The sequence below is a fragment of the Pyricularia grisea genome (assembly GCF_004355905.1).
Source record: "Pyricularia grisea strain NI907 chromosome Unknown Pyricularia_grisea_NI907_Scaffold_4, whole genome shotgun sequence".
NCBI lineage: Eukaryota > Fungi > Ascomycota > Sordariomycetes > Magnaporthales > Pyriculariaceae > Pyricularia > Pyricularia grisea.
This window is the reverse complement of record NW_022156718.1, coordinates 2,233,384-2,257,729: the sequence shown is the minus strand read 5'-3', so window position 1 is coordinate 2,257,729 and position 24,346 is coordinate 2,233,384. Positions and strand designations below refer to the sequence as shown.

The following is a 24,346-nucleotide window of genomic DNA, read 5'->3' as shown; positions in this document are numbered from 1 at the left end:
GCGGATCGCCACAACGGTCCCCCTTGTAAGGAAACCGTACTTAAAATTTTATTTTAGGTTCTCGGCACGTAACCGGCGCCCCCTTTGACGGCTGTGATGCCACGGTACCAGAACGCGTCGGGGGCCCGCTTCCGCTCGCCTGATGAGCCGATGGAGTATGCCAAGATCATCGGAGGGTGAAATCTTGAGTCAGTATGGCTGCAAGTTCATAGGGTGTGTTGCAGAAAAAAAGTCGCCGCCGTGGATTGTTGGCGTAGTACCGCAACTGGCTGGTGAAGGGGCTCCGCTTGGTGCTCTTGACACTCGCCTATTCGGGCAGTTACTTGGAACAGAGTCTCAAATGGAAGTTGTCGAGGTCCAAGGCCGTGAAAGATGTTGACATGAAAATGTATAAAGAGACCTCGAGATGATCGACTTGATGGACTTTTTTTTTTCTCTTCTCCTCACCATCCGGTTCATTTCCTATCTCTCCACTACATTTTCCTTATCTATCTCTTTCTTTTGTATCTTTTCTCATTTCCTCACCAGCTTTTTTTCTTTGGATCTATCTTCAATTCTCATTGTGCAAGTTGATCTTTCTGCATCTTTCTTCGATTCTCTTCTTTTGATCTCTTCTTTTTACGATTCTTCAAACGAAATTCGCCAAGATGCGTTTCACTTCTGCCATCGTCATTGCCCTTGTCGGCGCCGCCCAGGCCTCGCCCATCGCCGCTCCTGAGCCTGTTCTCAACAACGAGGGCTTGGATGCTCCTATCGAGGCACGCGCCATCCTTAGCGCTGGCGAAGAGGCCGCCGTCCTCGACAAGCGCCTCGAGCCCATCACCACCGCCATCCTCACCACTGCCGGCTCTCAAGCAGCCACCGCGGCCGTCGACGCCGCCATCAAGGCCATCGGCAATGCGATCAAGGGTCTGCAGAACTGGGACAAGGCCCGCGAGGATTTCACCAAGAAGACCACGGCCGAGATGTGGGCCAAGGCCGACAAGAAGGCCTACTCGGCTGCCGTCTGCTACAACATGGGCTACACCGCCCCGAACATCGATGGCAAGACGTCCGTGCAGATCAAGTCGGGCCTCCTCAAGACCAGCTACGACTGCTTCTTCATGAAGGCTGGAGCAAACACTTTCCAGGCAAAGGGCGATGGCGGCTTCCAGAACCTTGCGGCTCAGCACGACAACCGCTGCACTTATGACAGCAAGGCTGTTAAGCTTACCTGCAAATAGATGATCAAAGAGCTTTGGGTTTGAGAAAAACCTGGGTGGAGTTTACTGGAGTTTCTTGGGTTGTGACTGGCGGACTACTGGATGATTTGGGGTTTGGAGATTATGATTTTATCCGGGGATGGGAAATTCTTTTGGTTGGGTTACTTCGTCAAAACGGGACAGCTCTCCACCATAGCTGCCTGTTTTCAATGCATTTTAGTTCTTCGCAATTCTCATCCCCGATTGGGGAACCCTTCGACTGTGATTGACTTATGCGTAGCCTTGATATATGCTATGGTTTCATTCTACCCGCAGCTATTCAGTGAGGAGCTACTCACGAGTTATGCACTGATCTACTGGTTTTTTGCACATAAAGCGCATGAAAGTATCAAGCAACTAGAGGGAGGTGGATTGAGTTAGGCCTTGATTACTAGGGACTCAAGGCATGGATCAAGATGCACGTGGATGGCTAAATTTTGGAGACTCAGAAGGACCGTCTCTGGCACATGGACAGAAGCCTTGTTCCCCAACAACATTGCGAAATCGTCGATCGCAACGGTTTCACTGGTGCTAACTTCTCAAGCTCAAACGGCGCACGTGCCCGGGCGTCCTGTCACGTCCTTCGCCGCACCTTCGAACTCGCCCCAGCCTGGTACAGGGGCCCACACGAACGACGCGCAAAACTCTAGCATCCAAGCTACTTGGACGAAACCAAGGCCACGAAGTTCTGCGCATCCATCTCCCGCTTAGGAAACATTGTTCCTACTGTCACCAACCATCGGGGTGGGAATGACATCTCTAGTGTGTCGTCTGCGTGTATGTCGGCTCCAGCCTCCAACCAACTTTTGGTGGCGGTGCTATGGGAGTATATGGGAGTGAAAGCATGTCCGTTGGGGTTACGTTTAATAAAATTAGTATGATCATCTATCTACCTTAGGTAGTTGTCTGTATGGACCAACGCATGACTTGTACTTACGTCATATAGACCTAGGCTCTCTATAAGAAGCTCTTCTGTCTTGCGTTTACCTATTTTTTAAACTTATTCAAATGGATTGACATATTGCAACGCCAACGAACAACAATATTCTTTGGTTCAGTTTGTTATAAGAGCTATCCACTTAAGGTGTTTCACACCAAAGTTCCATAAAAGGCTATTGTCTCACGTTGTATTTCTTGACCATATCCGCCGTACTACCCCTCAGTTCTATGCGGCTTGACAGGGCGGGTAATATACTCGAATAGGTGTGTATTCTTTCCCCACTTCAAAGTATCTCTTGTGTTGGCGGGCAACGGCACGCTTGATCCCCTCCGGCATCAATAAGTTTGCATCCCCTTTATAGAATTAAAAGGCTGGTTAGAATCATTCCCATCAACCTTTTAAGGGGTCTTCCCTCAATTTTCAGAAAGTCAAACTTACTGGGAACACTGAGAATCAGAAGGAAGATTATCGCGCTTGCTCTGACCATTTGGCGGGTGTTTTGAGTTTATGGGGCAAATGCACCCAGTGCCTACAAATGTGCACCTACTAAATAACCCCGTTTTTTTTTTCGCTGTCAGAATTATTTCCATTGATTTTTCGTTGATTGTCTGCACACCCTCCCTTCCACTTACAACGGGTCAGAGCAAGGATTCAACTGCCTCGCTCGGATCAGCGCATCTTCACTAGGAGCAGCGATAGCGACGAAGGCAAAGGCCGCAACAATCAGGGGAATGTTTTTGATTTGCATCTTGAGAGGAATAGCAGAGACGCCTCTTGTGAGTATCGGTTAGATGGGAAAAGCAAAAGATAAATGCACCAGCTGGTCTGTTGGAATTTTGTGTACCTCGCCGAAGAGTGAAGAAGTTGTGTTCATGTATTGGCTCGAACCGGTGATTTCTCTGTTTTTTATATGCATTTTGGTTTGTAATATTCTATTCAAGCTTTAGATCTACTGAGGTCAAAGAGTCATGATATTATACCAAACTAGCCTTTAACCCAAACAGTCAAAGCTTATCTCCATTGCGTTCACTCTAGCTATTTCAGTTATTGTAAGCTTTTTGCTGACTAGAAATGTGTTGTAATCATGACCAGAGATTTCATATGGATACTAGAACTAGTCTAGAATTTGGGCCAGTCCTGCCATTATGAAGGAGCGTTGATGACTCGACCCCTTTGGTCTCCTCCAAGTCCCAGCTCCCCAAGATTTGTTCTGGCTCATGACTTGTATTGTAGAGATGAGTCATGTCAGCTGCTTATGTCTTTTGACTTTCTCACCATGCTGTTTTTGGTATTTGGGCCATTAAGATATGGCTTCAGTCTCGCCATACGCTGTTTTGTTGGGCGGCATTGCTTTGCGCAGAGTCGTGTTTCCAATTTTTTGAGCCTAGTCAACTCTTCACCACTTTTATTCCCCAATCTTGTGCATCTCTAGAGATAGGCTTCAAGCTTTTGACGACTCAACTTTTCACGTGGTGAAATACCCCGTAGTATCTGCCTCACAAGATTACGCCGCCAATCTGTCAGCCATTGCCGATTCAATTGAGCAGAAGCAAGGGAATATGAACCGAAATAGACCGAGGTAACGCAAAAGTAACTCCAACTTACTGGTGAAACTATGAATAGTCTGACTAACACTGAGATTAGTGCAACTCATGATCCCACTTTGGTCAGCCGGATACGCAAAGGAAAACATGATGAATCAACATGTAAACTCGTCATTCACATGCCTTTACAAACAGGCTGCCACGGCAATACAAGCAAAAATTCATCAATTCATCATAATCTTTCAATCGCTCATGTAATCAATACTCAAGTTCCATCTCCAGGGGACTTTACTCAGCAATAGCATAACGCAAAACACCATCAGAAGAGCTTTTTCAATCAGACTTATCATGAACCGTCACCCAGCGACCGGTATACTGCCTGATCCTCTTGCCCGTGAAGAACAGCACAACAGCCAGTACGCCCATGAATCCCGTGAGGGCGCCGAACATGCCAAAGGCGCCGTCGTAACCCATGGCGTCGACCATGTCCCAGAGGCGGTAGCTGACGCCAAAGGAGAGGAATCCGCGGTGCGCGCAGATGATGATGAGCAGGGAGCTGGCGCGCTGCGGGTACGAGTCGAGCAGGTACGTGATGGCGACGATGTTTGCGCCGATAAAGGTGAAGTAGTAGGCCGCCAGCGCCCACACGTACGTGAACCAGTGGTAGTTCTCCGGGTGCGCTGCGCCCTCGCCGTACAGCACGATGGTGAAGACGCCGATGCAGATCGGGAGGAAGACGGGGACCAGCCGGGTCTCGGGCTCGTGGATGCCGCCTCGACGACGGGCGAACCACTTTATGATCCAGTCGGAGCCGTAACCGTAGACTGGGAGGGCTGAGATGAAGCGAAGAAACTCTTGTCAGTTGCGAGCATTCAAAGACGAGATCTAGACCCTTGGCATAAGGAACGAGTTGTTTTTAAATCATCCCCGGACTTGATTTTGACTTACCAACCAATGAGGTTATGATTTGTCCAGCGTTAGAATAACTGGCAGAAGAGGCTGGCCAGTTGTACGGAGGGGACTCGACGATTCGGCTGTAGGTCATGCTCAGTGCCACGTTGGCACCCAGGGTGATGCCGTTAACCAGCATGGCCCAGAAGACGTTGGGGAAGAACAGCATGGTCCACGCATCCCTAAACACAACCCAAGCCTTGTCCCACTCAGGCTTGCCGATCCACAGACGCATGTCGGACTTGAAAGTTCGTGCTTCGAAGTTTACAAAGTCGAGCGGCGGCCGCTCCGTCTGCAGCTGGTAACCATCATCACATGCCTCGTTGCCGCTACCACTGCTGGATGCAGCAGACTCTTGGTACGCCGCCTGTGGACGGTAGTACTTTGTCTCTGGGAGGAAGAACAAGGCCACGATGAAGCAGAGGCCGCACAAGATGCAGCCCAGACCGTACCACCACGCGGTCCCGATGGCGGCGGCGATGGGACTCGCAAACAGGACAAAGATGGCGACGACGATGGTCTGGATGGTCTGTTGGATCATGAGGTACTGGGCCCTCTCGTGCAGGAAGAAGATCTCCTGCGTAATCATGGGCACCAGGGCCTCGCTCTGGCCCGCGGCCACCCCCATGATCATGCGGGACCAGAGGTGCCAGTCGTAGTTCTCGGCGGCCGTGCCTGCGGCGGCGCACGAGGCTATGGCCGCGCACATGACGGCAGTCGCAAACAGCAGAACGCTGCGGCGGCCGACGGCGATGGCGATGGGCATGCCGAAGAGGTTACCCAAGCCCATGGTCATGTTGGGCAGCGACTGCAGGTAGCCGATCTCGGTGTATCCCTTGCCGATCTTGGAGTACTCGGGTATGTACATGCTGAGGAGGCCACCGAACCCGCTGATCATTCCCAGGGCGACGACGGAGACTGTATTTTGGTGCGTTTGGGTGGCCATGTTAGACCTTGGAACTGGATTGTATGTTTGACCAAGGGATTTTCATCAAGCTGATAGTGGCTTACAGAGTGATACTGAGCACATAACTAGGATCTTCTGCCATGTGCTCCAGTTCAGGGGATCTCTGGGGTCTGCAGTCGGGGATGGGATGTAAACGATCTTGCCGGCAGTAAGCTGCACGGTGCCGCTGACATTGACTTTGGAGCGGTCGACCTTGAGGCCCTTGTCATAGTCTGCTATCGTCTCGAAACCATCCTCGACGTGTGTGGCATTTGATTTATCCATGGTCGAAAAGGGCTCTTGGCCTGAGTGGACGGCAACTTTACCGTACCGTTGACAAGGGGATTCAATTATGATATTTATATTCAAATGCCCGGCCCAGTTGCACCTTGGGCAGCGAAGTAACACTGAGCTCACAGAGACTCATGAGACTGATGACTGCTATAAAAATCTACTGAATACGAGAGGCATCTTGTGCTTCTAATATGTGATCTCGACTGGCAGTCATCTTTACCAATCAGAGATAAATCGATAATAATGACCGTGGCCTCGATCCCCTGTCTCGCAATGTGGAGGGGGATACCTTGGCAACCCCAGCTTTCCCCATTTCCCCAGACTTATGCACAGAGTCTGGGGCGGGGTTTTCGGTTGGCGACAAGGAGGAGAAGGCTTGGCCTCGACTGGGCAATCCGTGCCAGGAGCTGAGGGGGGATGTGGGGGAATACAACAGGGGAGTATTATAACATGGGGAATTAAAACACTAGCTTACTGAACTAGTAAACATTTACATGGCATATCAAATCAAATCCGGTTTTGGGGTAGAAGAGGGTCTTTGCAATGAAGTGAATGGTCAACTGATTCCCACAACTATATGCCTAGGTGAACATGTGCTGGGTAGTATCACATAGAAAGAAAGTGAACGTGGCATAAGGTAGTGGATCACCTCAGTCAACCAACCAACCACGTAAGATTCCTACCTACTAGCTTACTATGGAATTACAGGAAGAACAAGATAGTTGTCCAGACCCTGCCCAAAGTTGATGTTGTTTACACCCTGCAACTTCTCCACCGCCCGGTCGACTGGGTCGTCATGCAAGAAGATGCCTGACCCCTGTGTGTCGCCAGAAGCCACCTCCAACACGACCCGACCCCCTTTTTCCACAATCACATTGGTAGGCCAGACTTCAACATCGACCGTATAGACCTCTCCAGGAATTACGGGAAGTACGTCGGCACTTGTGTATTCCCTGTGGGGTAGGTAAGCGCGATGCTTGCGGTGGGACTCATTGACCTTGCGGAGAGACACTCGTAGCCAACCCTTGCACAGTGGCACAGGGTCTCCAGCTGTACCTGTATAGAATACTTCCTTGTCATCAGGGCCAATATACCGCAGGGTTATGAACAGGTCAATTTCCGAGGGCGTTGGTCCCGCAGCGTCGGGTGTGACTGAGACCGAGAGACGTGCGCGAGGGTGACCCGTGATTTCAGTCTCGGTCTCAAACTTGGGAGTTGAAAAGGAGACAAAGGAAGGATTGGCCAGTGTGCCCAATGCGCGGTATGAAAGTTTTGTGCGTCTTGAGAGTGAAGGTGCTGTAGTGGACAGGCCACCATCTGGGTGGCAGTGATATGTTGTATACACGGTGCTAGCGGGGGGCCACTGGGACTCGGTGCGGCGCGTGTAGGCCCTCTCAGCCTGCGCGTCGTTGAAGCCAACATTACCCTTTCGCATTACCAGATCAACAGACGGAAGTTTGCCTTTGGTGGCCCAGCCCACGCGATCCTCGCCCTTGAGAAATGCATCGAGGAACGAACGTTGGATCTCCACTTCCTCGTCATAATAGAATGGGAGATCATGACGACCAGTAATCATACGCAGGTACTTGAACTCGGAGTTTGCTTGCATGTATCCTTCGATATTTCCTCTCAGGTGCAAAAGTATTCCGCCCCAGTTACCGACCGACAGCAGTGGAACCTCAATGTCACCCATGTCATACTCCTTAGAGGCGTAGTACTCCTCATCCCGGAAGCGGTGTTTTTGGTTGTCGATGGTTTGATCGTTGCGGTTTCGCTCGAGTTCGTCAGCCGGCAGGTCGCCCTCGATGGTATCTGGCCCCCAGTTGCTCGCGCTACGGCCTGGCCTGCCGTACTGGTTCGTAATGACTTGGCGATTCCACCAAAACTTGATGAATGCGTTTGACAAGATACCGCCGTGACGGCAGCGGTCGCGATAATAGTCGGACATTCCTTCCCAGGGAACCATGGCAGCCAGGCCCTTGGGCTTTCGAGCAGCGACACGCCATTGACTGCCAGCGTAGTAGCTGATACCCAACAGGCCAATCTTGCCCGAGGACCATGGCTGGTCGGCGGCCCATTCGATCAGCTCGCAGAAGGCGTCCGAGGTGCCTCGGGACATGGTGTCGAGAACTCCGGGGGACTGGCCAAGGCCGCGTTCATCGGCGCGCACCACAACATAGCCATGGCTGGTCCAGAACTTCGGATCGGGGGTCTCCCAAGCTGAGTGGTCGGACTTGTGGTTGGGATTGACCTCGGCGTATGACTTGGAGTGAAAGCTTTTGGTTGTGAGTAGAGTTTGTCAGTTGTTTTGGATCGTAGGCGGCGGTTTCAGGTTCAATCTCGATTGTTTTCTTACTCCTGATAATGAATATCTTTGCCGTAGGGGCCGTAGGTCACCAAAACCGGTGCAGGGCCAGAGTTCTTGGGTCGGTAGACATTGCAGCGGATGAGTCCCTCGCAGGTTTTGAGCTGAACGGTGGCGTTCTGCTCGAAAATGTATGGAAAAGAAGTCTCGTCTACCGTGTGTAGGTCTTTGGTGGGGTTCGGCATTTTGACGTTTGCTGCCTGACTGACTGACTGACTGTCTAGTATCTTCCTTTTGCCTGCTGTGTGTGTGCGCATTGACAAATCCAGCCTTTAATTTCCTCTGCTTTCACACTGTCAACAAAGAAAGTGGACAATGTTGTTCGGGCTAGTATGAGACTAAATCTCAAATACCGTGATCGGAGTCGCAATGTAAACATTTGACGACTTGTCAGTTCGCGTCAAAATCAACAGTCAACCCCACCATGTGCCGAGTCTCTCCAACCAACCGCGAGCCGCGAAACCCCGAACCGCTGGTAGCGTCGGGGCAGCCATCGGATGAACCTTGTGCCTATTTTGCTAAACCGAAACGGACTTGACGCACTGGAGGCACCTAGCCAATGTCTAAGTAGCAAGCTGACTGGCTGTAGAGTGGGCTGTTTTTGAGCGGAGATCAACAGAGGTACCGTTATTGCGGCAGGACGCAAAAGAAAGAGAAAGGTGGTGAAAAGGTCCGATTCGGTGTGGTGCAGTTGCAGGGTCCTCTCCTTGTTGATTGATTGACTGCTTGATTGATGTCTGCCACTAAAGACCCAGTCTGTCCCCGCCCCCATATTTCACCCCACCTTCCGGGTCTTTTCAGGGCTCTAATTTCTAGGTTTTCCTTCTTCCCCGCAAACAGGCCCACTGAAGTCTAGGCCATCCATCTCAGGTCCGGCAGCTATATTTTTCAATTGCTTCCCTCCACATTATCCGAAGCGTGGGTTACGCTCCCAAATTCTCCTATCTCCCTTAGCCCTCCACATAGACTCCTATCAAATCGAGCAACCGAGCCGTTGCACACGTTGTTCGTCAGGCGCCAACCGAAACACAGATGCAGCATGGCGCCACCGCAGTCTGCCGGGGACTCTAGTGCGGCTCCGTCGAACATGTTCCAATGTGGCATCTGCGCCCGAAGCTATTCCCGGGCGGACCACCTGACCCGCCACATCCGCTCACATACCCAACACAAACCTTACACTTGTCAGCACTGCGGCAAGTCCTTTGGGCGTATCGATTTACTGCGCAGACACGTGGCTGCCCATGATCCTGAAAATGCTCTGGGCAAAGGTGGCCGTGGCGGACGCATTGCAAGGGGCCAGCATTTGGAGAGAAGAGTCTCTCAGGCCTGTCGAAACTGCTCACAGAATCATTTGAGGTGCTCGGATACCAAACCATGCAGCCGATGCGTCAAAGATGGTCTCGAATGTGTCTGGCCGCAACAGCATAATCAGCCGAAACAGCAATTGCCATTGGAGCAAGGCAACTTGCAGGCAGAGGACGGGGATGGTGATGAAGACGGTGATTTGCAAGAGGAAGAAGATGTAGCATCATCCACAGCGGAAGCCGATGCTGGACGCGGTTCGCTTCTGGCAGAAGTTACCCCGACAGACAACACTAGCTGCGGTTCAGGTTCAGTAAACCCGACTGCCCCGCATTTGATGGCAATGGACTCCGGGTTCTCCAGACCTCCGGCGCCGGACTCCATCCCCGCTGTTGACGTCGGTTACTCAAGACCGCCGCCTCATAATACAATGACTTCATTACTGCAACCAAATATTACTGACCACATGGAACCGATGCCGCACATTGCTGTTGCTCCTCCTGAAGGTGGACTAGACGCCTTTCAAGTATTTAGCCACCATCATCATGATTCTATCATGACTGACTTCCCTCACTCGCCAAGACGTCTACCAGCATACGCCTTTCTCAATGCCGACTTTGATCTTAACGAAGTCGATCTCGGCTTCCTCGAATCCTACAATACGAACATTCCTTTTAATCTCTACTTTCAACAGGAGAGCCCCAACACTATCACCAGCCCGGCAACAACTAGACAGGAAACAGTGGGGTCGGTGCAGGGCGTCACCATCAATGAGTCTTCGGCCCCTGCACCTTTGCCAAGCCGGAGCCAGCGCTCAAGGTGGCGTTTCGTGCCCAACAAGAATGACCATGGCGGCAACGAAGAACAGAACCTTTCCCTGCCTACCGAGGATCTGGCAGCTTCGCCCGAGTCTCGAATACATTTCCAACAAGGGATGGCCACTTCTGAGCCATTGAGAACGAGTACGAGGGACAAGTTATTATGCATGATTGTGGAGAACTGCCGTCCCGACAATCGCGTCAAGGCAGTTTCGTCCTTCCCATCAACCGAGCTCCTCAACGTTCTAATTCAGTTTTATTTGACATCAACAATATCGCAGCCAGAGTCCTTCATACACCTGGCTTCCTTCAATCCCAATACCGCGCGGCCTGAGTTGGTGGCAGGCATAATAGCTCATGGTGCCGTTATGACACTTGACCCGACATTTGTCAAACTGGGATTTGCGATCCAGGAGTGCGTGAGAGTGGCTATTCCCAGAAAGGTAAGCCTTATCCCAAGACTTGTTCTCAACTCCAACACGCAGATTGTCCAGAATTCTGATGTAGAGATTCCAGTGGGAATCCGACAACCGTGTAACCCGAGACCTGGAACTAGCCCAGGCATTCTTAATCAACCTTCGCATCAGCTTATGGTCCGGCGACTCACGGAAAATGGAGATTGCCGAATCGTTCCTGCAGCCGCTTCTTACCATCCTGCGTCGGGCCGGAAACCTCCAGCGTTCCCGCTACCCACCCTTGAACCTACAGGTCCTTCAAACGACGGAAAACTTGGATGGTGAATGGAGACGTTGGGTAGAATTGGAATCATGGAAGCGCCTTGTCTTTCAATTATGGCTGCATGACGCCGACAACAGCATCGCACTCCTTGTTCCACCGCTTTTGTCGTATGCCGAGTTCCACGCGCCACTGCCTGACCACCCGAGTACATGGCGCGCCGGTAGTGCCGAGGAGTGGCGGCGAGCTCAGCTGCATCAGCTCGTGGGAAGTGACTCAATAAATCGCAACGACCAGTCACAGCAGTTTGTAGTAAAGCCAAGCATAGTGGACTATCTAGCTGACTTCAACACCGTCGACTCGATTGTCTCGATACGTGTGTCTGTTGACCAGCGTCTTGCTAAGCTTGCATTCCTGGCTGGTACTTGGCGGCTCAGCTGGGAGTATAACCAACTGAAGGCTTTACAACGGCCGAGCTTCAGCGCAATTAGCCACTCCCTGCCCCCTGCCGGCCAGACGCACCTACGCACCGGCTTCTTCATGACGTCCCGCTATGACGAACTTCACAACATGCTGGACCGCTTCGCCCTCGGCCAAGACCATTATTCTACGCCCGACGTTACCCTCCGGCTTGAAGTCGTCCGCCTAAGCCTGGACGTGCCACTGGCGGACGTTCAGTTCTTTGCGGGCCTCGACGGGCCCGAGGAGGCGCGCCGCGTGCATCCGGCCCTGCGCCTCTGGGTCTCCACCCCTTCGGCACGGCGGGCGGTCGCGCACGCGGGCCAGGTCGTCCGGGCGGCGAGGCGGGTCAGCAAGAGCGACATGTCTGGGCTGAGCGCAACGGCGCTGTACCACTCGGCGCAGGTCCTGCTGGTCTACGGGGCGCTGCTGCGCGAGGCCGGTGTCGACACGCCCAGGGATTCGACACCGGTGTTTCTCGACGGCGAGGACCGCGAGGCTATTGAGCGCTTTGTGCACCTCGACCGTGGGTCCCCTGCGGTGCGGTTGTATGATGATGGTACTTCTGCCCAACAGCCATCGTCGAATTATAGAGATGGTGTTCAGGACAAGCAAAACGACCAGCAACAGACTATGACTGCCCTACTGTCCGATTCTCCGATGGTCTTGGAGGCCGTCACCCAGGTTCTCAAGTCCAAGTATGAAGATGGACGAAGACCTGTTCTGATCGACAGCATCATCCAGCTTTTGACAGACCTTGGAGGAAATGGGTCTGGAGTATAGAATTCTGACGTTTGGATTTTCATCATTTTTAATGATTGTATAATTTTTTTTTTTTTTTTTTTTTTTGCGGATGTAGAGTGTGTGTATATAGCAGTTTTTGTAACCATATAATATTGTAAAGTACAGACCCCAGGGTCATTCACAATAAATCCAACTTTCCTTGTTCAGCAAAAGCATCTTTGGTTTTATCGTGACGTAAATAACCGATACCCATGATATCCTGCAAACCCCATGCCTGTCAAGATGGTACCAAAGAACAGGATGGCACCGGTCAGGATGCCCTGCTCAAAGAAGTTGATGCCGACCTGGTTGAGCGGTCTGGCGAAGGCCGGCATCTCCTTGCCTAGGTCCCTCGCCATCTCGGCCATGACGGCCGCGCTGGCGTCACCGCCCCCGACGACCTTGCTCAGGACCTTGTCCCCGCCCACATCCCTACCGCGCTTCCCGACGTAGACGGGCCTCGGCACGGTAAACATGTCGGGCGACGGGGCTGCGCTCTCGGGGTTGATGGGGTGGCCGCGGGGCGCGGCGGGGCCGACGAGCAGGCGCGGAGGCACGTGGTTGACGTAGGCGGCGGCCGAGTCCAGGAACTGCGTCACGTACTTTGCGTTGGCCGGGTTCTTGGTGAAGACGTAGGCGGCCAGCAGGTCCCGGCCCGAGGCGTCGATGGCGTCGTCCATGCTCGTCACGGCGTGGATCGCCAGCACGGGCTGGGTGACCTTGGGGGCGGACGACGACAGGAGGAACGAGTCGCGCGCCTCGACGGTCAGCACGGTCCCGAGATCGCCGGTGCTGACGACGCGGGCTTTGCCTTCGTCCTTGATCCTGTCCAGTAGGCTAGGGTCGCCGGCGCTGCTGCGCGTCGTCTTGCCGCCATTGGGGGATGACGCAGCAGCCCGGCCAGAGACGACCGTGGCGGTGTGGCGGAGGACGGCCTGCAGGAAGTCCTTCTCTACCCACTCGCTCACCAGCACGACGTCTGGAGCGTAGGGGGATGTGCCGCCCAGAGCGAAGCGGGCGCCTACAAGAGCTGAGGCGGCGGAGTCGACGTCTGCATCGCGCTCGACGATGGCGATGGTGCGGTCTGTGTTTGGACACACGAGCTGTTTAGACGGGGTGGTTTGTTCTGTGGGTGTGGTTGGCTGTTGTCGTTGTTGGTGGTTTTGTTGGACATAGTGAATTACTTGTGTCTCTCCAAAAGATGCATTGGAGATTTCGTCTGAAGTGGCAAGGGCAATTGCGTCGTGATCGACGGCGTTATGGAGGGCTTTGCGTAGGGCCGAGGGGATCTCTTGGAGGGTATTGTCAAGCTGGAGTGGAGAATGTCATCCCGTGTTAGTCCATGTGACAGTTCCACAAGAAAAACGTCATGGCTGCTGCAGGGAGAAAAAAAAATACGATTCAGGACTTTGTACCGACCTGCAATACCACACAGTTGCCGCCCGCAACCGCCGCCGCCGCCGAGGCCACAGCGCTGTACACAGGCGTGTGAGGCGCGGGGGTCACGATCACGATGCCGACGGGCCGCCTGGCCTCGGCGGCATCCTTGGAGCTGGCGACGCTGTACTCGTCTGCAAAGGCGGCCTTGACGTCGAGGGCGGCGGCGAGCTCGCGCACGGCGCGCAGTGTCAGACACAGCTCTAGCCTGGCGTCGGCCGGGGTGATGCAGGACGGCAGGAGGGCGTCGGCGAGGATGGCACGCTCGAGGGCGTCGCTGTTGGCGGCTACGGCGTCGTGCAGGCGCTTCAGCTGGGTCCGGCGGAAGATGGGGTTGCGGACGCGACCGTCGACGGCGGCGGCGTGGATGCGGGACAGGTGCGGCGGGTTCGCCTTTGTCCGGCTGGGGGATTGGTTGGACATTGTGAAGGGGTGGAGCCTAAGTTAATGGTATGGTGCGAATTGGTTGAAGGGTTGAAGTGAAGAGATGGTGTGAACAAAATTTGACAAGTCGACCATCAAAGTGGCCTGATATCGTGAGTGGAAATTGTCGATTTCAGAAGCAACTAACTTGTTACCCTGTCTTGCCTGCTCAACAACATTGCACGTTACCAGGGGATTGGCTCCAACTAAAACTGATGCGACGAAGTTCAGTTTTGGGGTTCGCCAATGATCGGATTTCTTTGTTTTAGTTTTATTTTATTTTTTAATCAAGTATCCTTTCTGTTAAGGTTCGCTCAGTCGGCATTGAGGTTTAGGCCGACGGCGGAGGACGATCAACGGTGGACTGTGGACACTAAGTGGGGGAATTCACAGCACTACAGTACGATCTGGTAAAAGATCACATTTTCGGCTCCACATAATCGTCGGACTTTCTCAAGTTGTCCAGATAAACGGGGCTATACTGGGATCTTGATTGTTTTGGAGTCCGGGGCTGCCCCACTCCCTGATCAAGTGGGCTAAGCTCTCTCGGTACCTGGAGCTAAAGTAAAGAAAGGTACGTACCCAACCGTTGAGCGCGCTAGGGTCAGGTCGACAAAGACGCCGCCGCCCCAATTGATTGACTGGGCCGGCCGGTGTTCTGAAAAGCCGCTTGAACAAAGACAACGACGTGAAAAAGGTAAAACCACACACATCGACCACCGTTGCCAGCAGAAAGCAACACACTCAATCGCAATGGCGTCCACCACAACAACGACTACCACTACCACGCCAGCTAGCGTATCGGAGGTGCTCGTCGATTACAGCCTGCACCACTCCGACAGCACACCCGCCGCCGCCGCCAAGGAGGAAGGACAGCAGACCGCGACAACGAGCAGCAGTAACGCCAGCAACCCACCAGACTATGGCGCGCAGTATCGCCGTGTGCCTGCACACCGGCCGATAAACAGGCACCTGGATCAGAGCCAGCGCGCCGTCTATCAGAATGGTGGCGAGCGAGTCTTCATCACCGTCATGTTCGGTGGACTTTATATCAACTCTGTGAGTTTGACCGACGGTTGCCATGCCGGACAGCAAGCAGTCTTGTGACGCCGCATTTTGCTGACATGTTATTTCGCCGAAAAACTCTAGACGGCGGCCAAGTTGTGGAACGCGACAGTGGGGAGGGTCAACCAAGGTCTCTTCAGGTATCCCTTGGGCGGCGAAATATGATCAAGAGCAAGATATATCAATTTCGAGACAGTACACATTACATCGTCTTGGTTTCATTGTAGCAATGACTGCTAGGCCTTGCAAATGGAAGTTGACAAAAACGCATGATTATTCCCAAGCCTTGAATCAATGTGCCACCATGTGTCAACAAGCCACACCATAGGGGTACCTAAAAGGCTGAAAGCCGTGATAGTAATAAAATCATCCTTCATCCCAGCATGCTAGATCTACTCTACTCAGACTTCTTCACTCCCTTCATGTTTCCCAAGTCCTCCTCCAGCATCTTGCCAGCGACTTCAAACGGCTGGACCGGCTGTAAGATGAACAACATCCTTGCCCACTCAGTGTTGCTCTTGTTCCGCCAGGAGTGCATAGTCGCTCGCTGGACGCAGACGTCTCCCCTCTTCATCGGCCTCTCCTCTCCCGAGTCGAGGATAAGGTCGACCTCCCCCTCGATGACGATGCCGTAGTCGAGACTCAACGTTCGGTGCATGGGGCTCACGTGTCCCGGCTCCATGTCGACGTAGCGCAGCACCGTGCCGCTGTTGACCACCAGCCCAGGGGGAGATGAGAGGAACTCGCTGTAGGCTGCTATGTCGGCGCCCCCGGCCAGCTTGGCGGGGAAGGCAGTGGTGATGAAGCACTGCGAGAACTCGACCCCGGTGTTGACCTTGCCGTCGCCCACCCGGGTGAAGGGTGCCAGGACCGGCAAGGTGTTGTCGATTATGGCTTTGCCTGTCTTTTCATCGTGGGTTGTGATGTAGCGATCAGGGTTGCGGAGAGTTCCTTGAAGAGCCATTCTGGCGATGATGTAAATGGGAAGGGAAAAGGATAGGTTATGTCCTGCTTAGGTGGTAATTTGAAGTTCTTTTAGTGGTGCTTGAGATGGCTAGAGAATTCCAAGTGAGTTGAATATTTTCTTTTCTTTTCTTTTTGTTGTTCTATGTTTCTTGGCTATAGACTTCAAAATGTGATAAAAAAAAAAAAGAATCCTGGATAAAATCCACAAGCAGATTGATGACGATATGGGTGAAATTCTCAATGTCTTGATGCGAACCGCATAAAATACGGACGTATGGAATCCTATCTCCGCACCTGTCCGATGCCCGCCCTCGGGTGCCTGCGGGCTGCTGTGTCATGTGAGATCCCCTCCTTCCGATCAAAGACATGCTTGCGGGCGGGCGCGCCGTCATACCATCTGTCTTGTCATGTTTGGCAGCTTGGGATACGAGTGCCCGGTTTCGGGGTATTGGTATAATTGATCAATGCCGTTCCCTTTTTGTTTGGATGGGGCCGTTCCTCACAGATGGTCAGTTCAAAATTGGGGTCTCGGGATGTGGAGGAGCAGGGCGGGGAACTACATCAATTGCGTGCTTCCGCCCGTAAAACGCCGCGGGGAAGACTGTGGATCCTCTGGGGTCCCCAACTATAGTTTTCACCTCAGGCCTATCTGTGATCACAACCGGATGGACAATGTGGATTGAAGGGTTGGTTTTGCTTAGATGATTGTTTATTCGGCATTATGGAATACGGTACGGAGTCATGATTACTCTATATGCACTATTTCACTGTGTAAGTAGACTTGGCTTTTCCTATTTCTGTACCCAATGTAGATTATACAGTTACCCACATACACATACACATACCTACATACATACATACCTTACCTACTACATACCTACGTTACCCCAGGCACCTTATCTGTCTGATTAATTCATGAAAAAGGAACAAACCATCAAAGTCAAAACACAAAGATTTTTTTGACAGTTCATCAATTGATCCCGGTTCAGAGTCTCAGATCTGGTCCAAGACAAGACACTGAGGCATTTGTAAAGCGACTCATCAATCCCATATTGCATATAGTAGATCATCCATTCGGTGTAAGTCGAGCTCTCTTTTCCTTCCTTATCAACCCCCATTATCGATCAAGTGCTCACTCAATATTTACGGCAGTAGCAACTACGACAAACAGTTACCAGCCAGCAAAACAATGGCAACACAACAGCCAGCAGGCGACGGGTGGGCGCATCACTTTTCCGACGCCAACATACCCTTTGGAATAGCATCGTCGCCCCGTTTTCCCTCACCTCAAGCCGCCACCCGTGTGAACAACGACGTCATTTTTCTCCAGAAACTTCATGAGCAAGGACTGCTTAGCAGTGTGCCGGACCTCCCCGCTGGTGTTTTCAAGTACTCGACACTAAATGCCTTCGCCGCGCTGCCCAAATCCGTCCACAGTGCTGTGCGCCAGGCTATACAGAAAGGCTGGCGGGAGGGGGGTGTTTCTAGCGAGAGCAGAGAGGACGTCAGCGGTGTCACTATGCACCTCCCGGTTCACGTGAGCGACTTTACAGGTATGTCGCCCACCCACGGTTATTGAGACAGGCGAGGTTGAGACAAATGTCAGTGAGACTGCTGATGCATGACAGGCCACATGACTGACAAAGACAATCTATAAAATAAAATAAAATAAAAACACACAGACTTTTCGTGTAGCCTAGAGCACGTCAAGAACGCAGGCCGCATCGTCGTCAACAACAGCAACCCGCCACCCGGCTTCTTCCACTTCCCCACCGCATACGCGGGCCGGGCCAGCTCTGTCGTCGTCTCCGGAACACCTATCGAGCGGCCGCTGGGACACTTTCCCGACCGCACGGCGCAGGTCGAAGCCGGCGCCAAGCCACCCGTCATCTTTGCGCCTACGTGCGCCCTGGACTACGAGGTCGAGTTCGCCGCCGTCATCGGCACCCCGCTGCCCATGGGCCAGCGCACGGCCAACATCGCGGCCGTCGACCCGCACATCTTTGGCTTCGTGCTGCTCAACGACTGGTCGGCGCGCGACATCCAGGGGCTCGAGATGCTGCCGCTCGGCCCCTGCAACGGCAAGAATCTCGGCACCAGCATCTCGGCGTGGGTGGTGGTTCCGGACGCGCTCTCCCCGTTCCGGACGCAGGGACCCGAGCACGTCGGCCCCGTCGCGCCGCACCTCGCCGACCCCGTGCGTGGCACCTTTGACGTGGCCTTTGAGGTGGCGGTGCAGCCCGGTGGGCAGGGGGATTTTGCGACAGTGGGCAGGTCGAGCCTCAAGGATCTGTACTGGACGCCGCGGCAGATGGTGTCGCACATTGTGAGCGCCGGGGCACCGCTGCGCACGGGGGATTTGATGGCCACGGGGACGGTGAGCGGCGCCGGGAGGGACAAGGCTGGGTGTCTGCTCGAGGCCACCGAGGGTGGCAAGGTACTGCTTGAACTTGGGGAAGGGGTGAAGAGAGCGTACCTTGAAGATGGGGATGTTGTGCGCATCACGGCTGTCGCGGGTGGTGAAGGGAGTGGAGTGGGTTTTGGGGAGGTTATTGGCAAGGTATTACCTGCGAGGGAGCTTGCGTAGTGAAAGGCAGTTTACTTGAAGTTTTACAGCTTTGTTAACAAGATATAGTCTAACAAAGACAGAGAATCCAGGCTCCTCTTTACTTGCTGCGCATTCATCTTCGCGAGAGTTAAGGCTTGTTGGGTTCAGCTATGGCGAAAATTATATAAAAGTCTCCATCCCCGTCTTCTTCCCCTTCAACCTCGTTTCCCAATCCTTTGCCCCAAGATAGCTACAATTAAACTGCAAAAACTCCCCAGGATTCATCGTGACCTTTCCAGAAGCATCCGCTCCTTTGTTTTGCCTCCCCTGAGCCCTGCTAAAGTTTTGAATCAAAATTGCCCGCTGGTGCCTCACCTCCCAGACCTTCCTCAGCGCCTCAGCCACCTGATCCCCGCTTGGCCTGGCGGGCAGGTCCCCCAGGTATGCCTGCAGCGCCTCGGCATCCTCGACGGCTTGCGAAGCTCCCTGACCCTGCGTCGGCAGCATGGCGTGCGCCGCGTCGCCGATGAGAATCGCACGGCCCTTGGCCCACGCCTCGAGCGGATCAATGTCGCGTAGTTGCCACAGTCCAATATCCTCATCCGCCACCAGCTTGATCATCGCAAGGAACCAGTCCGGGAACGCCTTGAACGACTCGAGGAGCGCCTTCTTGGACCCGGCACCGTTCCAAGCATCACCCGGGAGGGCCTCTAGCAGCTGATCATCGGGGACAAGGCAGACGCCACCGTACAGCTCTCCGCCCCTGGCAGGACCGAACAGCACCCGCCGCTCATGTCCCAAGATCATGGTCGTGCCGGGCCGGTCGAGGTCGCCAATCTCGGCTGGCGCGCCGTGGTCCCTAATGGCAGTCTCGATGATGGTCCGCGGCAGGTGGATGCGGTACGCCGTCAGGCCCGTCGGGTGGATGTCGCACTTTCTACCCACCACGACCTCCCTCAACGCCGACTTGATGCCGTCCGCGCCCACAACCACATCCGCATACACCACCTCTCCCCCCTCGAGCGTCACGGCGCCCTCTTCCGAGTCGCAGTCCAGGACCCTGCACGCAGTTCTGATGACCGCGGGTGGGCCAGGCCGGTCCGTGCTCTCGGCAGCGCGGCGCAGCGCGGCGTGCAGGTCCTGCCGGTGGTACATGACGCGGTCGGCGCCGAACCTGGCCCGGTCAAAGGTCATGGTGTTGACCAGCTTGCCGGTGGCGTCGCGGATCATGAAGGCTTGGTCGGAGAGGGGTTTGCAGGCCTCCAGGAACGGCGCCAGGCCCCAGCTGTCGATTATTCTCGAGGCGTTGGGCTGCAGGGAGATGGTGGCCCCGACTTCGCGGAGCATACGGGAGCGCTCGAGCACTGTGATGTGGCGGCCTGGACCGCGGAGGGCGATAGCCTTTTGGGTTTGGTGTGGATAATGTTAGTGTCGCACTTATGAACTCGGGTTGTTATGCCGAGGAGGCGTGTGAAAACATCACTGCGAGATGCCAGGATACTCAGGACTTGACGATTAGAATCTTACAGTGACAAGGCCACCAATTCCTCCGCCCACGATGGTGATTTTCAGGGGTTCATCGACCGTCATCTTGTTCAGAAAGTCGGTAGATAAAAGGGTAGAGAGGCAGTACAGTAGTGAGACAAGAGTAGCCTCAAGATGATGATGGTGAAATTATGTCAATAGATGGAGGGGAAAACATTGTGCAAAATTTGGTAGCAGTATAGCTGCAGACAATATTTGGTCATTCTCCTCTGATGCCAGTGTCAAGAATGTAATTCCCTGATTCGGATACTCCGATTTCAGCTGCTCTCGGTTCGGGTCAATTTCATCAAAGATACTGACTGACAAGCAGCGCTGGAGACACACTGGAGTGATACTACCCCACCGGTCAAAATCCCGACTGTGGGGTAATGCATATGATGCGACTTGACTCCGTTTCCTCCGCACAAAATCGGGCCACTTCCCCTCAATAACTAGTGTAGATATGTATCATAATTAATATAAGACGAACCTTTCTACATTAGGAATTGGAGGTGGGGGGCTTACTTACCCCATCTCATGCTCGGCAGCTAGTTGTAAGACATATCTTTCACGTTCATGCTGAGGGACTTGAGATTATGATGAAAGAACGTTAGTGTATAATATTTCGCAAGTTATCGTACTTAGAAAAGAAAAGGTTCTGCAGGCTGATAATGAAAGGGGAAAGCCTAAAACAGAATCCAAAATATAAACTAAACAGGTAGTTATATACAGTTACGTCCAAGCAACAATCCAACATGCAAAAGCACTATGCCTTGATATACGGAATACCAGTAAGCTTAAACGCCCTCTCGCTGAGCACAGGCTCGTTCAGTGGCCTATCCCTCTGCACCTTGTCGGGCTGCCCGTTCCTCTTGGCCTCGTTGGAGCCGACGTGCCTCGCGTTGGGCCAGTGCGTGGTGCCGACCCTCCTCTCGAACGCATCCTTCTTCCTGATCAGGTCCTCCTGCGTGGCGTGCGCGACTGGCATGAAGCACGTGTAGACGGCCAGGCGGTCGACGCTCTCGCGGCTCGGCGGCACGTTGAAGTGCGGCGTGCGGCTGTCCCACACCAACAGGTCACCGGGCTCGGCCGACGGCTTGACCCACTCGCCGCCGTTGTCGGCCAGCCACTTCATCCCGGCCTCGGTGAAGCCGTACCACTCCTTGGTCCAGGCCGGGATGCGCTCCTCGTCCTTCATGGCCTCGTGGAACTTTTCGCTCATCAGGTGCCCGCCCTTGCAGACGATCAAGCCGCCGTCTTCGGGCCCGTTGGGGTGCAGGTTCACCAGGCCCTGCAGGCACCTGAAGCCGGGCTTCTCCGGGTCCTGGTCCTGGTGCGGCCAGGGCTTGTTGGCGGGGAGGTTTTCGCGGTTCGCGAAGCCGTAGTTGATGGCGTCGAAGCTGACCAGCAGGTCCTCGGTCGCGTAGACCTGCTCAAACGCCTTGACCACGCCAGGCTCCGACCGGATCGCCCACACAAAGTCTTCGTGCGGCGCCCCGTAGTTGAGCAGCATGCCCTTCTCGTTGATCACCGGAAGCTTGTCCGGGTGCACCGTGGAAGGGTCGTTGCGGTCGTAACCCAGACCAAAGGACTCGATCAACGCAAGCATCTTGTCCGCGTACTTGAGAGCGTTCTCCCGCGGCACCGCCCCCTTGATAACAGCGTAGCCGTCGCGGACCAGGTCATCGCGCCAGTCGCCAAAGGTCGGGTCTGTGCCGTCGACCTTGAGGGCGGGTTGTATGGTGATTGTGGTTGTGGTGGACATTTTGGGGTGTATGTATTGTGTGGGGCTGCAAAGGAAATGTTCTATTGGGTATACTGTATCGTATACTATCGTGAAGTAGAGTGCTTTTGGGTGCACGTTGCTGTAAATGATAAGGCTTTGTGTGGTATTCCGTGCACATCGAGTACTGGACAAGACATCAAGTCTAAATCTACCTGTACATAAATAACCACATCCCACCTTGAAAAGTTTCCATCTTGCTAGTCAGAAAATACCCGGCTCGGTCTGCCAACTTCCTTTTCGGTTCGCTCATCTTGTTTGTAAGTCGGCTCGGTTCGGCTGGGGTAACAAGCGTTAACACGGCCCGTTAATCAGACAGTGTGATCACCATCCACGCGTTCTCAGAGTTTTGCCACTACTCAACAGTTTGGTCTGATCAAACACCAGTGGATAGAATCAGAATTAGCAGCCAGCTTTGATGGGCGAAGTATAATTTGGCAGCAATGGGGCAAGCCTGCGCGTTGACGCTCGGGAACTGAAAACCAAATTACCCAAAATAATTGTACAAACGTCCTTACAATCACACCCTCCCCCTACGCCTTGATAGCCTCAGGCCAATGTCCAAACATGAACTGACTATTGCACATATTGGTCAGCTCCCAGGTCTCGGCCATCAGCCTCCCATTGGCCCCTTCATCATCCTCGTCGCCCACCGCACCGGCCGCGAAGAGCAAGGGCATGAAGTGATCGTCGGTGGCGTGTGCATCCCTGAACTGTGGGTGCTTCATAAGGCGGGCGGCGGCGCGGCGCAGCGCGGGCCCGCTGTTGTTCCTGAGCACGTCCTCGACGGCCTGACGGAACTCGAGCGCCCACGGCTCCGGCGGTCTCTCCTGGGCAAAGTTGTCGCTGAAGCGGATCATGGGCATCCAGTGGTTCCTGTAGAGGTTGTGGACGGCACCGCCGGACCCGATGATGAGGTAGCCCTGGGCACGGAGCGGGCGGAGAGCCGCGCCGACTGCGAGGTGCTCGTGCGGGTCGTAGCGGCCGTTCATGGACACCAGGGTCGTCGGCGGACAGCCGTTGGGGAACATCCGGATCAGGATCAGGTAGGTGTCGTGGATCCAATCAAACGTCGGGTTGGCACGCGCGTCGAAGCCAGCCTCGTTCAGTAGAGAGATGGCCTTTTCGGCGCCGACCAGGTCCGGGTTGAGCTTGTAGTCGACGTACTTGCTCGGATGGACGTAGGCGACTGGTGATTTCGCCGGGTTTGGGTTGGTGGCGACGTCGATGCGCCTATCTCCGAGCGCATCCCAGTGAGCGCCCTGGTGACCGTTTTTTTTTTCGATGTCAGTCATGTGGACTTTTGACAGGCGAGTAAAATTACATTACAAGCAAGTAGAAGTTGAGCCTAGGCTACGCTACCATCATGACGATTCCCTTGATGCCCTTTGCTAAAGCATCATCACCAGCCTTCTTCCAGTAGTCAGCCGACTCAGATTCCTCGCCAAGCATCATGGTGGATCCATGGCTGAAGAAGTAGACGGGCGTTAGGTTGTTGGCCATTTTGGAGTTGTTGTCTGTTTGATACAAGTTGGATTGGAATTGCGTGGATTGCCTGGGTGGCAGTTGGATGGCAACACTGAACACTGCTGGACACAAATCAGAAAGCAAAGCGACAAAGGACACCAGGGAAAAGCTGGCGGATATCAGTGCTTGCTGATTTGAGGCACACGGCGAGTTTCCTTTTCTTCTCTCTTTTTCGTTGACTTGCTTTTTCTTTGCCTCTTTTCTTTCTTCTTCAGTTCAAATTGACCAACACCATTGCGAAACCTAAATTCAACCCGGCGGGAGGCGCGGAGTTTACTGTTTAGGCGCACATCCCAGCTGGGAAACTCTAGGCAGGCTTGGTGGGGCTCGCTCAACCATGCCTGGCCTTGTCCATCTATCCAGCGCTAGGCTCCTCCACATCCCGGAACAATGTGGGGGCTAGCAACAGAAACGGTCCCAACCCGTACCTAGGTACCTACCTAGGAATGGAGGGTTCTCCTTTCTTTGTTTGATACCTGGATACAGTCCAGCCGGAATTCTATCTTCCACATATGCGATCAGTTTTCTACAACATGTGATCTCCGATGAATGTTGTAATATACCGTTTTACAGACAAATTACCTTTCTGCCAGGATAAGAATTTGGCTACTTAACCCGTGGGTACTGAAAATCCATCTGCCGTGAATAATACCACCAAGTTCACGTCGACTACCCACTTTAATATCTCCAAGGATTCACGATGGAACCCCCATTTCTGTTCTACCAAGACATTGTGGTCTAGAACTAGGACCCTT

The 24,346-nt window shown here is 53.6% G+C and overlaps 11 protein-coding genes across 11 annotated transcripts; 4 read left to right on the top strand and 7 right to left on the bottom strand.

Annotated features, from left to right (window-relative positions):
- Positions 1-647: 647 nt before the first annotated feature.
- Positions 648-1,223, top strand: PgNI_07371 (uncharacterized protein; the record flags this gene model as incomplete). Its single annotated transcript, XM_031127384.1, has 1 exon — positions 648-1,223. The coding sequence occupies one exon, from the start codon at positions 648-650 to the stop codon at positions 1,221-1,223; it is 576 nt and encodes a 191-aa protein (XP_030980925.1).
- Positions 1,224-4,058: 2,835 nt separating this feature from the next.
- PgNI_07370 (uncharacterized protein) lies at positions 4,059-5,907 on the bottom strand (the record flags this gene model as incomplete). The annotated part of the gene is made up of 3 exons (XM_031127383.1): positions 4,059-4,558; positions 4,674-5,594; positions 5,688-5,907. The coding sequence occupies 3 exons, from the start codon at positions 5,905-5,907 to the stop codon at positions 4,059-4,061; spliced, it is 1,641 nt and encodes a 546-aa protein (XP_030980924.1).
- A 588-nt stretch (positions 5,908-6,495) lies between these two features.
- Positions 6,496-8,930, bottom strand: PgNI_07369 (uncharacterized protein). The gene is made up of 2 exons (XM_031127382.1): positions 8,273-8,930; positions 6,496-8,192 (listed from the first exon to the last, which is right to left on the bottom strand). Exons 1-2 carry the CDS (start codon positions 8,536-8,538, stop codon positions 6,611-6,613), a joined length of 1,848 nt encoding a protein of 615 aa, XP_030981574.1. The 5' UTR covers positions 8,539-8,930; the 3' UTR covers positions 6,496-6,610.
- Positions 8,931-9,320: 390 nt separating this feature from the next.
- PgNI_07368 (uncharacterized protein) lies at positions 9,321-12,318 on the top strand (the record flags this gene model as incomplete). The annotated part of the gene is made up of 2 exons (XM_031127381.1): positions 9,321-10,844; positions 10,918-12,318. The coding sequence occupies 2 exons, from the start codon at positions 9,321-9,323 to the stop codon at positions 12,316-12,318; spliced, it is 2,925 nt and encodes a 974-aa protein (XP_030981575.1).
- An 80-nt stretch (positions 12,319-12,398) lies between these two features.
- On the bottom strand, positions 12,399-14,178 carry PgNI_07367 (uncharacterized protein; the record flags this gene model as incomplete). Its single annotated transcript, XM_031127380.1, has 2 exons — positions 12,399-13,628; positions 13,738-14,178. 2 exons carry the CDS (start codon positions 14,176-14,178, stop codon positions 12,504-12,506), a joined length of 1,566 nt encoding a protein of 521 aa, XP_030981576.1. The 3' UTR covers positions 12,399-12,503.
- Positions 14,179-14,736: 558 nt separating this feature from the next.
- PgNI_07365 (uncharacterized protein) lies at positions 14,737-16,369 on the top strand. The gene is made up of 2 exons (XM_031127378.1): positions 14,737-15,237; positions 15,328-16,369. Exons 1-2 carry the CDS (start codon positions 14,932-14,934, stop codon positions 15,406-15,408), a joined length of 387 nt encoding a protein of 128 aa, XP_030981578.1. The 5' UTR covers positions 14,737-14,931; the 3' UTR covers positions 15,409-16,369.
- PgNI_07366 (uncharacterized protein) lies at positions 15,641-16,207 on the bottom strand (the record flags this gene model as incomplete). The annotated part of the gene is made up of 1 exon (XM_031127379.1): positions 15,641-16,207. One exon carries the CDS (start codon positions 16,205-16,207, stop codon positions 15,641-15,643), a length of 567 nt encoding a protein of 188 aa, XP_030981577.1.
- A 492-nt stretch (positions 16,370-16,861) lies between the features above and the next one.
- PgNI_07364 (uncharacterized protein) lies at positions 16,862-18,817 on the top strand. The gene is made up of 4 exons (XM_031127377.1): positions 16,862-16,980; positions 17,199-17,288; positions 17,365-17,762; positions 17,892-18,817. The coding sequence occupies exons 3-4, from the start codon at positions 17,399-17,401 to the stop codon at positions 18,794-18,796; spliced, it is 1,269 nt and encodes a 422-aa protein (XP_030981579.1). The 5' UTR covers positions 16,862-16,980; positions 17,199-17,288; positions 17,365-17,398; the 3' UTR covers positions 18,797-18,817.
- Positions 18,818-18,937: 120 nt separating this feature from the next.
- Positions 18,938-20,347, bottom strand: PgNI_07363 (uncharacterized protein; the record flags this gene model as incomplete). The annotated part of the gene is made up of 2 exons (XM_031127376.1): positions 18,938-20,158; positions 20,285-20,347. The coding sequence occupies 2 exons, from the start codon at positions 20,345-20,347 to the stop codon at positions 18,938-18,940; spliced, it is 1,284 nt and encodes a 427-aa protein (XP_030981580.1).
- A 700-nt stretch (positions 20,348-21,047) lies between these two features.
- PgNI_07362 (uncharacterized protein) lies at positions 21,048-22,046 on the bottom strand (the record flags this gene model as incomplete). Its single annotated transcript, XM_031127375.1, has 1 exon — positions 21,048-22,046. One exon carries the CDS (start codon positions 22,044-22,046, stop codon positions 21,048-21,050), a length of 999 nt encoding a protein of 332 aa, XP_030981581.1.
- Positions 22,047-22,533: 487 nt separating this feature from the next.
- Positions 22,534-23,797, bottom strand: PgNI_07361 (uncharacterized protein). Its single transcript, XM_031127374.1, has 2 exons — positions 23,427-23,797; positions 22,534-23,326 (listed from the first exon to the last, which is right to left on the bottom strand). The coding sequence occupies exons 1-2, from the start codon at positions 23,565-23,567 to the stop codon at positions 22,598-22,600; spliced, it is 870 nt and encodes a 289-aa protein (XP_030981582.1). The 5' UTR covers positions 23,568-23,797; the 3' UTR covers positions 22,534-22,597.
- Positions 23,798-24,346: the final 549 nt, after the last annotated feature.

Coding starts and splice junctions, on each gene's coding strand:
- PgNI_07369 (XM_031127382.1), bottom strand. CDS start 8,538: ATGCGCACACACACAGCAGGCAAAAGGAAGATACTAGACAGTCAGTCA. Junction 8,193..8,272: donor AAAGATATTCATTATCAGGA/GTAAGAAAACAA, acceptor CACAACCAAAAG/CTTTCACTCCAAGTCATACG.
- PgNI_07365 (XM_031127378.1), top strand. CDS start 14,932: ATGGCGTCCACCACAACAACGACTACCACTACCACGCCAGCTAGCGTA. Junction 15,238..15,327: donor GTGGACTTTATATCAACTCT/GTGAGTTTGACC, acceptor GAAAAACTCTAG/ACGGCGGCCAAGTTGTGGAA.
- PgNI_07364 (XM_031127377.1), top strand. CDS start 17,399: ATGGCAACACAACAGCCAGCAGGCGACGGGTGGGCGCATCACTTTTCC. Junction 17,763..17,891: donor TCACGTGAGCGACTTTACAG/GTATGTCGCCCA, acceptor AAAAACACACAG/ACTTTTCGTGTAGCCTAGAG.
- PgNI_07361 (XM_031127374.1), bottom strand. CDS start 23,567: ATGGCCAACAACCTAACGCCCGTCTACTTCTTCAGCCATGGATCCACC. Junction 23,327..23,426: donor TCAAGGGAATCGTCATGATG/GTAGCGTAGCCT, acceptor AACGGTCACCAG/GGCGCTCACTGGGATGCGCT.